This window comes from Pempheris klunzingeri, chromosome 11, assembly GCF_042242105.1.
Source record: "Pempheris klunzingeri isolate RE-2024b chromosome 11, fPemKlu1.hap1, whole genome shotgun sequence".
NCBI classification, from domain to species: domain Eukaryota; kingdom Metazoa; phylum Chordata; class Actinopteri; order Acropomatiformes; family Pempheridae; genus Pempheris; species Pempheris klunzingeri.
In genome coordinates this window covers 8,858,507-8,873,803 of record NC_092022.1, presented here as the reverse complement: position 1 = coordinate 8,873,803, position 15,297 = coordinate 8,858,507, and the positions used below count along the sequence as shown (strand labels likewise).

Sequence of the window (15,297 nt, the reverse complement as noted above, 5' to 3'; positions counted from 1 at the left end):
AGATGCAGCCATTTTTATTTGTTGTGTCTGACAAGATTACTGAAAGGATCCCTACAGAGATTGAAGATCCTTTTTGTTTAACCACTAACAGCCAATGCATCACTCTCCTCAAAGCTACCAGACTCCATTAACAAAAACAGTAATTTTACCTCACATTGTGTTGGGTGCGTGCAAACACTTTGGAATATTTAAGTCACACAATAACGTAAACAAATTAAGGTCCACTGTTAGTGGATGTACATTGATCTGGTGCAGTTGCCCTCAAGGATTACATTGCTGCTCGATTCACAGCTGCTGTTCAAGGTGAAACACTGGACCAATTCCAAAACCTTTTGTACCCACTGGTCATTTCATACCCAAAATATGTAAAAATAGGTTTAAAAAATAAAGAAGTTTCCCTTTAATACATGTTAACTACAGGCTTAGACATTTGGAATGGAATGAAAATTGTTTTTGGACACTGATTGACAACGGCCGAGGCTATAAATATACATAACCCTGCGTCAACACAGCAGAATGCGGCTGGTGTTCAGAACAACCTCTGAACCAAACTATCAGATTCGTTATGTAATTTTATGAACATTCAACGGATGAAATTCTCTTTTGACCGCATCAGCTGAGCTGAAATTAATGTTAACGAAGCTCCGGGCAATATAGTATTATATTATTACACCTGCAGAGTTTGCATGACCATTTGCCCTGCAGGAAATACCACAGGGATGATATGAAAAGGACTAAAAAAAGCTGTAATTTAGTGATGTTTTGATGAGTAGTGATACCTTATTGACATCCACTATCAACGCTAGGCTTCAGGTAGCATGACAGCCAAGGTTGAGCAACCAATTAATGAAATCAGCTGTCTTGTGGACCAAGCAGAAGACCTGCCAGGTTGAAATGTTATTAGTAAAGCCTGCTTCACAAGGGAGCTTTAATTCCAGCATGCTAGTACTATTTCTGGTTTTTTTTTTATTGCGAAACTGTAGATCTTTGTATCCAACAGCTGACCTCCAGGTTTTTCTGAATATACCCCCGTCTATGTTTGTAGAAAACACCAGCTTTTCTTTAATGCAACAACAGAGTCTTTCATCATGGCGCAGCACAACTGGTCATCTCCCTTCTTTTGTCATCCTGCATCTCTGTCACTGTTTGTGTATGTTGATCATTATCTTTCTGTGCGTCTGTTTTTCTGTTTGTCTGCCACTCTTTCCTCTGGCTCTCCCTCTCTGCCTGTATCGCTGCTTTAGCCTTCTCCTCTCCAGGGAACTCAGGCAGGCGTGGAGCAGCAAAGTGCACAATCACAGTTCCTCATTGGAGAAAAAATTGAGGTAAAATACAGAAAGGGGGGGAGGGGGGGGTGAAACAGTGTGAAAGAAAGGATGCAGGAAAAAATAAGAAAAAGACATCAAGGTAGAGAGAGCAGAGAGGGAAAAGTCAAGCTGGAAGGGGAAGGAGGGAAAAAAGTAAGAGGAGTTAGAGGGAGAGGAGGGAGGAGGGAGAGTATTCTAGGCTTGTGTTCCAGTTAATTACCACAGAAGGCCCCTGGGCTGCCGTTAGACATATTTTCTTCACCAATTTCTTTTTTTTTATTACAAACATTAATTAATTCAGAGCCTTGTCATCTCGTCTTACATGGATGGGCCCTTCGACCTCTTTTCTTACGCCTCACTTGCACCGCTGGCAGACACACTGTGGGCTGTCACATGGGCTAAAGAGAAACAGGGAGGTTTAAAGTGCTAAGATTTATAGCAGTGTTAGAGTCTGAAAAAAAAAAAAAAAGGTGGGCTAAATATGTCGTAGTGTTTTCGTTGGGGTTTTGTTGCACCTAGGCTACGCAGTCAAAGTCTTTAAAGTCTCATGATGACAGCGGCTGTGCAAATGAAAAGATTTGAAGTTGGCAGCGAGGCTAAACGTCAGCTGCATAAATGCATTGTATAAATGTGTCGACAGGCTGCGTACACTTAGTTTACTACCTGCGCCTCCAGTGCCCTAAGCATAATCACTCCCTTTCATTTCCTGTATGCCTCTCTGTCTGCCTGTCTGTCTGTCCGTCACCACTCAATTATCTCTCTACCTATTCTTCCTTTTCTCCCCCCTTCTTCCGCAAGCCTTCCTCGCTCCTCTTCACCTCTCCGTTGTCTTCTTTTTAAGTGCCTCCACCAGGGAACCGACAACCCGTTTCACTGGGAGTTTATCATAAATTAAAGATTGCATTGTTACCAACCAATCCTCTTACTGTAAGCAGTTTGGGAAGGCAGGCAAGCTGTCTTGAACCCTGAAAGGAGTCAGACAAGGAAAAAAATATTGTCCTCATTTTTTTTTTTTTTTTTGTCACTTTGTGGGCATCAATTTAGCCTCTCATCGATCTTTTGAATAGTTGGTCATATCCTCACACTCAGTTAACCCTACTTTAGCTCTTTGTGAGGACGGCAGAAAATGAAGTGCTGCTGAATACATTTGAGATACTTGAATAATGCATGAGAATGGCTTGATTTATCTTATCAAGTGCAAGCGATGTGTCCACTTTTTAGGCTGTTTAAGTGTCCGACAATTTAAACGAAGTGCGCCTCAACTGGTTCACATAGTTGGAGCCTGAGGCTCGGTGGTGAGTCAGGAGGCTCAGCGCAGAATCACGAACTTGCAGCATTCGGAAATTTCTCATAACCTTTGTCACATTTCATTTCCTTCCTCATTTACTCAGTCATTCTCCTCTGCATATTTCCAATCAGTGGAGAGCATTTTTAAAATACTTCTGCATGTTAATTAATAGGTAACAGCTACTGTTGAAAAATATTCGTTCAGCTATTTAAATTTGACCAGACTCTACTTCATATGAGTACACTGCACTACTGGCTTAACTTGCTCATTACATGCCCCAACCAGTGAGACAGGCTGATTTTTCTTTCTGTGACGTTATTGTACAATGTAAGGTGATTTTTATTTGTATTCTACCGTTTGCCAAGTTCAGCTTACAAATACAGGGAAAATGGTCTCTTCATTAATTTTATCGTGTTTCCTGTAAAATTTTATCAAGGTCCCCGCGGTGTAACAACTGATTGATTTAAATCAGTCTTCTGAGCTTACTGCCTTAGTTGAAGTAGTAGTATCAGTGCAACTAACTTGAATTTGCCAACAGCCGGTAGAGAATCACAGTGGGATAAACTCTCTGTCAGAGAAGACCAACAAATTAAATGAAATATTTTTATTTTTATATAGATATATGAATATTGCCCATTACAGTTAGCATGCACAATAACAGGACCCTGAAAGTGGCAAAATGTCTCACAGGGAAAAGTCCTCTTGCTGGTGATCTACTGGATTATTTTAGTGCTTTATTTGGTAAGCTGATAAATGCAATACTTGCTCCCTCCATCCTTGTTCTCACGGCTCTGTCTTCTACTTTCAGGCATCAACTCCTTACAGCCTGGAGTCAGAGTCTCTGAGGATGGACTGCATTATGTCAGGGGGAGCTTCCCCCACTCTGGCCATCAACGCTGTAACCAACAAGGTATGGCACTAGCTACTCAGTTGTGAAGGTTGGGTTTTATTAGTGCAAGAGGGAGCACAGTGCCCTAATTCACCAGTCATTACTTAAAACAATAGGAGCAGTAATGAAAGATTTGTTTCATCAGACATGAGTCTCAGAGTGGGATGTATGCCCGTTGTTTACCCCATTATTCAGTTATGGTCAGAGGTGAGAGCACAATTCCCAACCTGTTTGCATTTGAGCTGCTTAAGCGAGAGAAACACAGATTGCAGTAAAATGTTTGACTGCTTACAAGCACCAGAAACTTGTAGCTGCATATATTTAACCAGGTGATGTTACTGTGTTGGTAAGTTGATTTAAAAGCATGCCGTGCTAAAAACAGCTAACTAAAACATGTTAGAACTGTAGTATTGTATTGTTAACTGTAGAGCTGCATTGATTAGTCAGTTAATCAAGTTGATCAACAGAGGATTAATATGCAACTCTTTAAATGATCAATTATTTGTTGTAACATTCGCAGGTTCGAGCCGCTCAAATGTGGAGATGTGATGTTTGTCTTTGTCACACATTTGGATTTTGTACTGATGTTAGATTAAAAAAGGGAAAATGGAATACATCTCTTTTGGCATCACTCTTGGCTGTCTCTTTTTGGCACTTATAGACAAAAATAATTAATCAGTTAAACAAGAAAATAACCTGCAGATTAATCAATACTGAAATAACCATTAGTTGCATCCATATAAAGATGTTTGAGAAAACATACCCAACTTCCAAGTAGTTACTCAGAGCTTAAAAGGATGTTTTATATTTTATATTTGTAGAGGCGAGATAAATCACCATGGTTATTAGTTTGTTGTCACTGTTGATCATATTTTCAGGGAAGTAGTAAGAATTTTAATTACTGACATTGAGTTCATAAGGGCTCGGTACAGATGCTAATATTAGCTACCTGGCAAATTAATTATTTTTAAAACTTTATGGATGACTGTGAGTCTGAGCCAAGTCTTTTAGCTGGTCGGGCATCAGAGCAGATACATTTCTAACAGCACAGCCTCTGCATGTGCTTTTAGTTTTGATGAATTTCTGGAAGGAATTTCTGGAGTTTAATGAACTAACTACCATTAAGTATGAGATGCTGATATGTGCTAGTTATATTCTGCTTCAGCAACCACTAATGTTACATAGAGAAAGATGAAAGATGCTGCTTTGTAGCCATTTAGGACTAATGAACATTCATCTCTTAATGATGTGTAATTTTTGACAAATGAGTTAGTCAAGAGGATGTGGTCATTTGTACTTGCAGCTGAGAAGAATGTGTTGAAGTTTGTTGAGGCTATAATTAATACCAACCGGATATAAGACGCATTTTACTGAAAAGGGCAGTGGAGAGAATCTCTGCTTTTCTCCTTCACCATCAGTGGCCTGCATTGCTTTACAGGTCCTCACTTTCACACACAACGTTATGCAATGACACATTTACACACACACACACACACACACACACGCATACAAAGACACACACACACGCATACAAAGACACACGCACACACGCGCCGACTACAAAGCTGAACTGGGCGTGACCGCCTGTATGAGGGTCAGAGATCAAGCGGCAGCTGGGACCTCTGACGCCTGTCCGATCTGGAACACACACACACACACACACACACACCCACACACTGAGAATGATGTGTGGTATGTGACCCTTTCGTCTGACCCTGACCAAAGAGAAAATTTGTCCCACAGCAGCAGCTCACATAACCCTTAAGTGTTTGGTCTGGACGTGATGTGAAAGTCGGGACTTGACAGCTTATTCCACTTTTCCATTCTGCTCTCTTCACAGATCTTGACTCAAACTCCCCAGAATTTGTCGGCATGAAACAGATTTTTAACACGTTGGGAATTCAATTGTCATTTGAAAAATGTGGCTTTTCCCATCAGCATTATATGGTCATATATTCACTTACTGTCATTTTTATAACTTAACTGAAGCTTTAGTTGTTATTTATTCACTATAACATTAAGCACTTGCTGGTTCCTGCTTCTTTCATGTAAAAGGTTTCTGCTATTCTGTTTCAAACCATTGGAAGTTTAGTATTTGGCTTTTGGGAAAATGTATAAACATAAATATTTCTCTAAAAAGTCATATATAGATAATAGATTGATATAGTAAGAGGATAATCTAAATAGCTGCTATTTTATCCCAGCAAATCACTCTAGTGCGTTGGGTTAAGTTACTTACCCACTGTTTCTTGAAACAGTAGTTACAACAGTAGGTAGTATCATATTTTACATTTTAGTTTGAACAATGCTGTCAAGGACATCACTGAGCAACTCTGTCAGAGTTACTTCAGTTTTATTAGATATTCAGACAAATTAGTCATGCAGTTTGACAACAGAAAGCAGGAGGCAAACATCATTAACAGCCAAAAAAGTCAACATAGAGTGATTATTTTTGCAACATTTCCCCGGACAGTTTGGTCACACAGGCAGCAGGCAGAAAACAGTTCATTTACTTCATGCACTAATTGCGCTAATTCTTTTTTACTCAAGGAAAGACTAAAGCCTGGCTCATCTTAGTCATCACTATACATTTTGAAACACGGGTTCAGAGCAGGCAAAGGAAGACCTTGATGATAACAATGCTGATATGAACGTCAATGATATCCTCCCACATTTGGACAGGTGGCATTCTGCAGGCACAGCAGTGCGTCAGAGTCTGTTCAATAACACATTTGCTTTATTCTGTTTGCATTAGAGAGTGACTGTGCTCTTGAAAGACATTTCTGTAACATTATACTCGGAAATTAGGGTATCAGAAAATACTTTCCTTGGGAAAGGTTGTTATAGGCAGTATTTTCACTTGAATTCCTAAATCATTATCAGTTTTTTTTTCTTTTTTTCTAGTGCATAAAAAATCTCAAATGTCCTTGTTACTACAGTAACACAACAATGAGAATTACAGGTGTACTCAGGTGTTACTGAATTGACCAAAACAGAAAATATTAAGGATTAACACTTAAAAAACTTCTTTTTTCACTCCAAGATGTTCTACAGGGTAGAGCACTGCCCCAGAGAGCCTTTACTGTTGTCTCACCCGAAGGCTATAATTTCACATTTGTCTATACAATTAAATGTAGCCTGGAGGTAATGCTGCCGCTCTGCTTCACAACTACTGATAGTCGAGCAAAACAAGAGAAACATGATTCAACATAATCCTGAGGCATTTCTTTTAAAAGCTCTGTGATCTGTCATCACAAGACAATATACAGCACACTTCCTCCAAAGCGAAGCTTGTGTCTTCATTGGTGCCAAACTCAGACAAAAAAGTAATTTCTGAAGTTACCCAGTGGTCTCTGGGTCAAGAAACTTAATCAAAAGCAGCATGTTGAAGTAAAAAAAAATCATCATTAGTTTAGGTGCTGTGCTTTTATGCTTCAGTAGGACCAATTTGCATAGACCAGCACTTTAATTTCCATATTTCCTCATGAGTTGTCTCATAACTTAATGGTGCATGGGTAACTTCTTGAGGTGGGCAATGTTCACTTTAGCTTGGATATAAATTGGCAAATGGACAAATTGAGGGAGAGTAACAAAATGGGCAACGAGGAACAGTAAAATCATGAGTCACTGCCTCTAAAGGATTTATTATGGTGCATTGCCTCAAATTTGGGCCTTGTATAATTGCCTTTATTGTCACATTAACATGGATCCGGTGTGTTTGTCTGTTTGTGTGTGTGTGTAGGTAGCGCTGTACAACCCCGAGGCAGAAGGCAGTGAGAGTCCTGGGAGTCTTGGAGGCAGCCTGAGCAACAGTCTTTCAGAGCAGAGTTTGACATCTGTCAAACTTAACAACCTGAGCACCACCGTCAGCAGCGGCAGCAGCGTACACAGCTACACACCAGTAAGACCTTTTCTTTATTTTGGGTGACGGTTTAATGATTGCTGTAGAGTGTCTCTCTTCTTATGTCTTTCTGTTAGGACAGCTGACCTGGTGCTGCTGCAGACTTTCTGCTCTCTCACACTTTTCATCTGCTTTTTTTTTTTTTTAATCTTGAAGTGGAAAATTGGAAACTACCAGCGCTTAAAGTAAAACCATTTTTATTAAATATTGTGTGTTGATTTGAATCTGACATAATCTAGATGATTCAGTCACCAGTCCAGACACTCTCAGTCGGTACAGAAGGTGCCTGCTGCACCCGTAGCAGACTGAGGAGGTGGTAACCAGCTAACGACATGTACGCTGGATCTAAAGTACACTGCTAAAACTCTCATTCTCCGTTTGATGTTCAGGCTAGGCATGCAAATATATTTTCAGTGGTCTTTTGCAGAGCACATTCAGTATGCTTAGATCACATATGTGCATTATTCTGTACAGTATCATTAGAGTTAAGCCGATGGCTTGAAAAGACACAGTCTTTTGCCTTTTAAGCCTGCAAATATAATAAATTTCAGTTGTGCTCACTTACTAAATAATTAAAAATTGCTAAAAGTTGCTGAATAAAAGGTTTGAATGCTGCACTTTAACTTGCAGTCAAAAGGGCTGTTGCAGTCAGTGTTCCCCATAGAGATGATTTGGGATTTGTAACACGTTGAGCAAACAAATCAATCAGTCAATCAATCCCCTATCCATAAATACTTTTGTATTCATCATTTCTTGTTTTCCGATGCATGGAAATACAATTGAACATACAGATTAAAAGAACACTTTGTTTCTTGTTGCTGAATGTTGCATTCATATGCACTGATTATTTAGCTTGTGAATTGAATTTTGTTTTGCAGCCAACTAACAATACTGTTTGCAGCGCCTGGCAACCCTCAGGGTCGCCCATCATGAATAAATTCTAGATCTGCTGCTAAGCTTTGATAGAAGTGTGCAAAAATAAAACAGCAGGAAACATCAGGATCATCCCTTTGTGTTGACAGATCACCTTTATCGTCTCCAACGCATATAATGATGCCTGACCACTCTAGTATTAACAAATTTGAGACAAAGAGGCAAAATTGCATACAGTTTAAAGCAGATTAATTCTGTTAGCCAGCAATTAAACACTTAGATAGTGCTGTCACCGTGCCATTTACCACACACGCAGAGTGAGGTTTATTTAAACCAAGGCCGTCCCATGTCGTCTGCTGTTATGGTGCCTACGGTCTTGGCCAGTGTAAAATACACCCCAGACTTGGCAGGCCAGTGATACACTGAGACATATTTGGCCAGATTTATACTGGCTGTTTAAATGATTCTCCTCATCTTTTATAAAACAAGGTCCTTTGGCTATTTGAATTGATTAGTCTCGACCAGTGTGTGTGTGAGATGATGATAAGTTGCCTTTTTATGAAAGAGAGACTAGATTGGCCAACCCTTCTTTCAGGAGCTAAACTGTCCCACGCTGAGCGATTTCGATGCAGAACAAATATTTAATGGAAACAACAAACAGTTTATCACCAGCTGATCAGATACAGAAAAAATGTCTGGAGCAGGCTTTTGACAAATATAATAACAGTGATCTGACCTCTCTGACCATCTGAGGATTTGACAGTTTTTACTAAAGTTGGCAGCTGGACAAATAGGAATTAATATTTTACATTTTCTCATCACCATTTCTGGATTTCTTTGCTTATGACCCTTAAATTACAGTGTGGAAGAATTTGACTGCACTTGAAGGAATAAATCAGTGGATACATATGTTTATACATAAACACAAACAGGCAAATAAACAAACACGAGAGTAAATGTCTACATTAATTTAAAAATTATCAAAATTTCCCTTTGATCAACACTTTGATATCTCAAAAACAATTCCTTGCATTGAAAGTGAAATTTGTTTTGGATATTCACGGTTCCCAGATGAGTCCTTATCTTTTTGTCCCCATGGCCTTTCTTGTAGTAACAAAACCTCCATTTGTATGCAAGAAACATCAAAATGGGGGCAAAAAAAAGGGCAGCTGCCCCAACATTTACCTCACACGATCATTCTCTCCAGAGGATGAACCTTTCCATTACTCTGTGAGCTTTCCTCTTGTGTAAATCTCAGTTATAATGCCCCCTAAGTGTATTCATGCTCCCTGGGGATAAAACAGAAGGGTGCTTGAAATACCGCTGTATTCCTTAGTATATTAATCTATGCTGCTGTAACAGCTTGATTTTCCCATCGTGGTCTTTATAGCTCCATTCAGTCTGACCTAATTATGGGGACTTCTGATGGACTTGTGCTGCATTTGGCATGTTTGTCAAAGTGTTTGTGTATGTTCCTTTAAACCAAATATAATACAATTTTAAAGGCCAGTCTCGGTCCAAAAGCATTTGGTCCAAAATTACAGGAGCGCTGAAAAATCCCAACTCTTCATTATTTTTCCCTTGTAACAGCTGCTCACCTTTTTACCATCAATCACTTTTCCCCGCTCACCTCCCACCTGCATTAGCAAAGGTCAGTGCAATCTCATCTCGTTAACCTCTCATTTCTAGAGGCCATCTTTTGTTTTCCTCCTCCCTGCATCACCTCACCCACCCCTCGCCCTCCTCCTCCACCACTTCAGACCTCATCTGTGGTCTGGTCCAGTGGGATCAGGGTTAGTTCTGCCTCATTACCTGGTGCAGGTGATACCCTCCTAACTGACGGTGATTACTGGTGGCATCACTGGCAGAGATCTCAAAGACACCGAGAAAGTTGATGGAAATGCTGCCATTACTGGGTGGAAGTACATGTGTGGGGGATGTGTCATGCTTGTATTTGTGGAGGCACACTGATCACAGCATATTGCTTGCGTTTGCTGGGTGGATGATGAGGAAGAGGACAGCTGGGATGAGATGACAGAGGGTGGAGGAAGATGGGCATTGACAATATGAGATAGAAATTTGAAGCTCTGTATTTCGTTTTTGTGTGTTTATATGAAAAGAAGTGAGTGCCAGCAAAAATGTCCTTTTAATTGCGTGAAATTGAATTTGGTATGATCACCATAGTGAATGACTGACTGAATTTAAAAAAAATGATTTGTCGAAAGAATTACTGTGGAAATTTAATTTGAATAGTACAATTGGAAAATAAATTACATTTTTTTAAACTAAATGTGATTATTATTGAGTTTTGCATTTATCTATTTTACAATACAGTTCTCCCAAATGAAATTCAGGTTTCTCAATGTACATTTAGCTGCTAGATGCACTTTGTGTCCCTGGGTGTTGACTGCCAGGTAGCCGCCCTGTCTAATGCCTCTTCACTTTGGTCAATCAGGCTATGTGATTTGCTCTCTCACAGTAGCCTTCCTTATCATGCATTGTCTGGTCCTTCACACTAATACTGGCTCACAGCTGATGGCAGATGAAGGATGAATCAGGTAAATGACAGAGGATTTACTGTAACATGCATGTGATTTCAGTTTATCTCAGGATTTACTATAAAAGGCTACTCTGAGTGATATTGAGTGCAAAAATCTGAATTATAAGACCAATGTCTTGTCTTGTTATTGTCCAATTTGAGTAATCCATGAGTTTTAAAATACCAAAACACTGCATAGTGATTTATAAGTCAGTTGAATTTTTTTGTGTTACGTCATTATTATTGGGAAGTTATTAAAATGATTCTTTTTACCTCATATTGGAGCCTCAGTTAAGTTCAGGCAGACACAGAAGTTGTTGTAGTCACACGTTCCATACACTATCCCACTGCATATGTCCTTGTCCTATCTCTAACACCATGCTCTCCATATAAACATTTGCTGCTCGTTCTCTCTGCATACACAAATGCTAAATTGTGCAGACCAAGCTGCTATACCACTACCTGCTTCAGCATTTTCACTCCTTCCACCACCATAACCTCCTCCTGTATTAGCATTCAGGTATTTCTCTTGTATTTTAAATACAGTATATGTTCGTGTTTATTAAATCTTGTGTATTTCAGGTCCTGCTGGGGGTTTTGGAGCTCAGGGACAGTGTGTGTCAAGCCTGCACAGATTTGTTTTAAGCCATCACTTGAGCAGAGCCACTCCACCAAACTAAAATGGCTATTTTTGTTGCAATGAATTATGAAAACTCGACTTGAGAGTCATGGCTGAACAGTAGTCTACTAGGAATGTGCACTTAGCCATATTTTATTTCATTTGTCAGTGTAGTGCTCTAATGGATGAGGTTGCTTTTAGTTTTGGTTAAACTTGAACCTGGTTCATCTATTTAGCTTGATGATCCATGGCGAGCTGACAGCAGCCTCACACTTTGAGCTGCAATATTCAGTCTTTGAGTCAATTTTTCAGAAACCAATACTGTCAGTGCTTTCCCCTGTTGGACTTTTTTTTTTTCCCTCTCACAATGTGTCTGTCTCTTCTCTCACCTGTCTGTTTGCCTTGAAGGTGAGTAGCCACTCAGATCCTTCGTCCCAGTCTCTGAGCCTTCAGCAGCCCACCCAGCCGCCACCGCCACCACCTCCTCCGGCACAGCCCCAGTATGGTTTGCCCGTCCCGGAGTCGCGGGACAAGCAGGTCTGTTTCTCTGACTTCGAGGACCTGAGCGCTTCTTTCCGCAGTCTTTACAAATGCGTCTTTGAGCAGTCCTTCTCACAACAAGGTGGGTGTTGAACCTCATTTTATATGTGGGTTATTGTGTCTGTTCATGTGTGCATGTCTAACACTTAACTGACACACTGTGTTTGTAGGAAAAAAAACAAAACAACAACTTGCAAACCTTTATGTCAGGCTGCATGCACATAACTGTCAAGCTTAAGCTCCTAATGAAATGGAAAGAATTAACATGGCTTTCATGGCAGTAAAAGCATTCCAGCATTAACCTCTGCCACACACTACTCCTACTCTATTGTATTTTAATAAACAATCTGTTGTTCCGCATATCTGCATTTTATGGCTCGCTCAGTCAAATGAGTAAAGGCAATTAAGAGGAAGAATTCAACAGAAGGAGATAAAAACTCACAAACACATCTGCAGTCGAGCAGAGCAAAGGGTTCTGCAGCTTTGATAGCAGCTAATTAGATTGGTTCTAAAGTTTGTGTAGCATCTTGCTAATTGCTTCGTGAAGCTTTCAGGTCACCAGGCCTCCTCCCTCTTGGACCCCCCACATCCCACCATCCTCCTATCACCTTCCCCTCTCCTGCTTTCCTCTCCCCGTACACATCCACGTACGCTCCGTAACTGAGGAGATTGATGCGCTCTGTTGAGCCCTGCAACTGCTGCCTGGATTCACCCTCTGACAAGGTCCCCTTCAATTTGTGGTCAGAGGTGCATGCGCAGAAAAGATAAGACAATGAGAATACTAGTTGAAAACAAAGAAGATATGACACAGAGACCTAGGAAAAGAATGAAGAAGAAAATGGTTTTAGTGGATCCTTGAAAGGGCCCCTTCAGTGTGAGGCTTAGCAGGAAACAGTGTCAGCAATCATTGTATTTGAGAATTTGAGTCACAGTGAGTCACCCTGACAGAGGAGCTTGTTGTCTCCTTTGAACAACCACAGTGAGTCCAAAACCACACACCAAACTGTAACTGACTCAGGTGGTGTCGCAATCAGTTTCTTTTATATAAATTATAAATTATAGGTCAAACAATAGAGTGGACATCAAATAAAGAAATTAGGGCTTGAGCTCATCGGTTGGAGCAACACATAAAGCCGGGTGTGAAAACAATTCTTTACAATTCGGATTAAACTAGAGTCTACTTTCTCTTATGTCACATGGCAAGGGGTATGTGTCATTGCAATCCAGAATAACTGTATTTGTCCCTGCACGATGTGACAGCTCTCACAACACCCATACAGCAAATTAGCAAGGAAGGACATAACCAAGGCAGATAAAAACCCTGCACTTCCAGTAAATGGCAACATTTAAAAAAGAAATGCATGAAACAACAATCATGGAGCATTTTTCAGAAAGCACTGAGTAAACACATGGCAGTGGGAATAAAAAAAATTGGAATAAAAGATACTTTAACAAGCAGGTAAAGCGCGACGACTCCCTGATGGAAGGAGTGAAAATTCATTCACTGGGATGTGCTCAGGTGCACTTGGTATGCTCATCGATTTCCTTATGATTTGTTGGTCACGAAAAGAACTCAAGTCCCTCTGTTTCACTCCACTGATCTTTGAAGAGATCTTAACAGTACTGTTCAGACAGTTTCTGTCTTTCGGTGATAAGCAATGAAACAGCGGATAAAGGAAAAGGTCAAGAGACTCGACAAAAGATTGGTATAAACAGCTTAAAAACAAACGTGCGCTCTCTGATGGCCTCACTTGGTGATCATGTCATGTTTATAATCCAACCTTAATTGACAGCTGAACACTAACAAAGTACTTAGAAGAACCATTTACATTTGACTCACTCAGAAAATGTCTACAGCAAAAAGCAGGAACAGCACAACCATGGTCCAACTTCATACCTGAGGAGAAGACAACAATGCAGCATTGTCTGGAAATTTAACAAGGTAGCTGCCTACTTTACAGTTTCGGCAGCTGTCAGTATCCATGATGAAAAGTAAAGGAGATAAAACACACTCTTGGGGTGAACCTGTGCATTCAAAAAACAGCCACTGACAAGAATTCTCTGCTGTCTGTCCGTCGGTAAATCTAAAATTCACTAGACACTGTTGAAAAGGGAGACGAGGTATGTGTGTGTCAGAGAAAAAGAAATTGTAACTAGTGACAGAAAGGCAGCTGGACTGAAATCATTACACAGTCCCGGTTTATTTTTAGAAAACAGTGGCATGCTGAGAGATTTGACAAAATATGGTATATACAGTTGTGGTCAAAAGTTTACATACACTTGTAAAGAACATAATGTCATGACTCTCTTGAGGGACATGTAACCAAATATTAGCATTGCTGTATGTATATTTTTGACCCAGCAGATTTGGTCACATTTTCAGTTGACCCATAATAAAGACATAAAAGAACCAAACTTCATGAATGTTTTTTGTGACAAAGAAGTATCTGTTCCAATCACTCCATCAGAGAAAAATCAGAGTTGTAGAAATAACTGGAAACTCAAGAGAGCCATGACATTATGTTCTTTACAAGTGTATGTAAACTTTTGACCACAACTGTATTTACTGTCTGAAGTAAGAAGAATTAAACACGTGTCATCTACTACTTTCGTGTCTTTTCTGTCAGGTTTGTGGTAAATGAAGGACATAAACTTGATTTTTTCAGCAGCCTGAAGGTCAAACCTTATATACAATTCAATTTAAGTCAGTCCACTATATTCCTACACAATATATAAGCTCTGTTAATTTTATCCTGTACTTCTCTAGAGATTATTTGACCTTTTTGATCATCTTCTTTCTTTTTATGCTGAGCACTGTTCAGTTAGCCATGATTTGCTAATTGGAAAAGCTACTTTATACACAAAAAAATGTGTCCATCTTGTTGTGATGGTTTATCTTTTTCTGTTTTGTTTATTTATTCGTTAAAATTTTTTGGTGTTTTCTTGTTTGTCATCCTCACCTGTGATATTGTGTGTTTTCTGTCTTTCCCGCCAGGTTTGATGGGTATGCCCGGTGACTCCAGCCAGCAGGCTCGGACCGCCTGCTCCTACCAGCACTCTCCAGGTGCCGGTAGCGGCGGCGGGGGCCACCACCACCACCAACACAACCACGGTCAGGCGTCGCACCACCCCCATCACCCTCAGCAGCACCTCTCCCCTCACTCCGCCCACAGCCAGCACCAGGCGCACGGTCAGCATGGCCAGCACCCACAGCACCCTGCGCATTCCCAGCAGCACCCATCTCTCTCCCACCAGAGTCACACTGGACAGACCTGCCCCACAACAGGTGAGAACAGACACCGATGTGTAGGAGGTAAAAATTTCCATCTTTGGTGACACCT

General features: G+C 40.3%; 1 protein-coding gene across 1 annotated transcript in view; it reads left to right on the top strand.

The window, feature by feature from the left end:
• Positions 1-15,297, top strand: part of LOC139209297 (forkhead box protein J3-like) — a 57,677-nt gene that overhangs the window by 35,959 nt on the left and 6,421 nt on the right. Inside the window, exons 6-9 of the mRNA XM_070838945.1 lie at positions 3,404-3,505; positions 7,227-7,385; positions 11,825-12,038; positions 14,952-15,242. Of these exons, the coding sequence (XP_070695046.1) occupies positions 3,404-3,505; positions 7,227-7,385; positions 11,825-12,038; positions 14,952-15,242 (766 nt within the window). The remainder of the gene's footprint in view (positions 1-3,403; positions 3,506-7,226; positions 7,386-11,824; positions 12,039-14,951; positions 15,243-15,297) is intronic.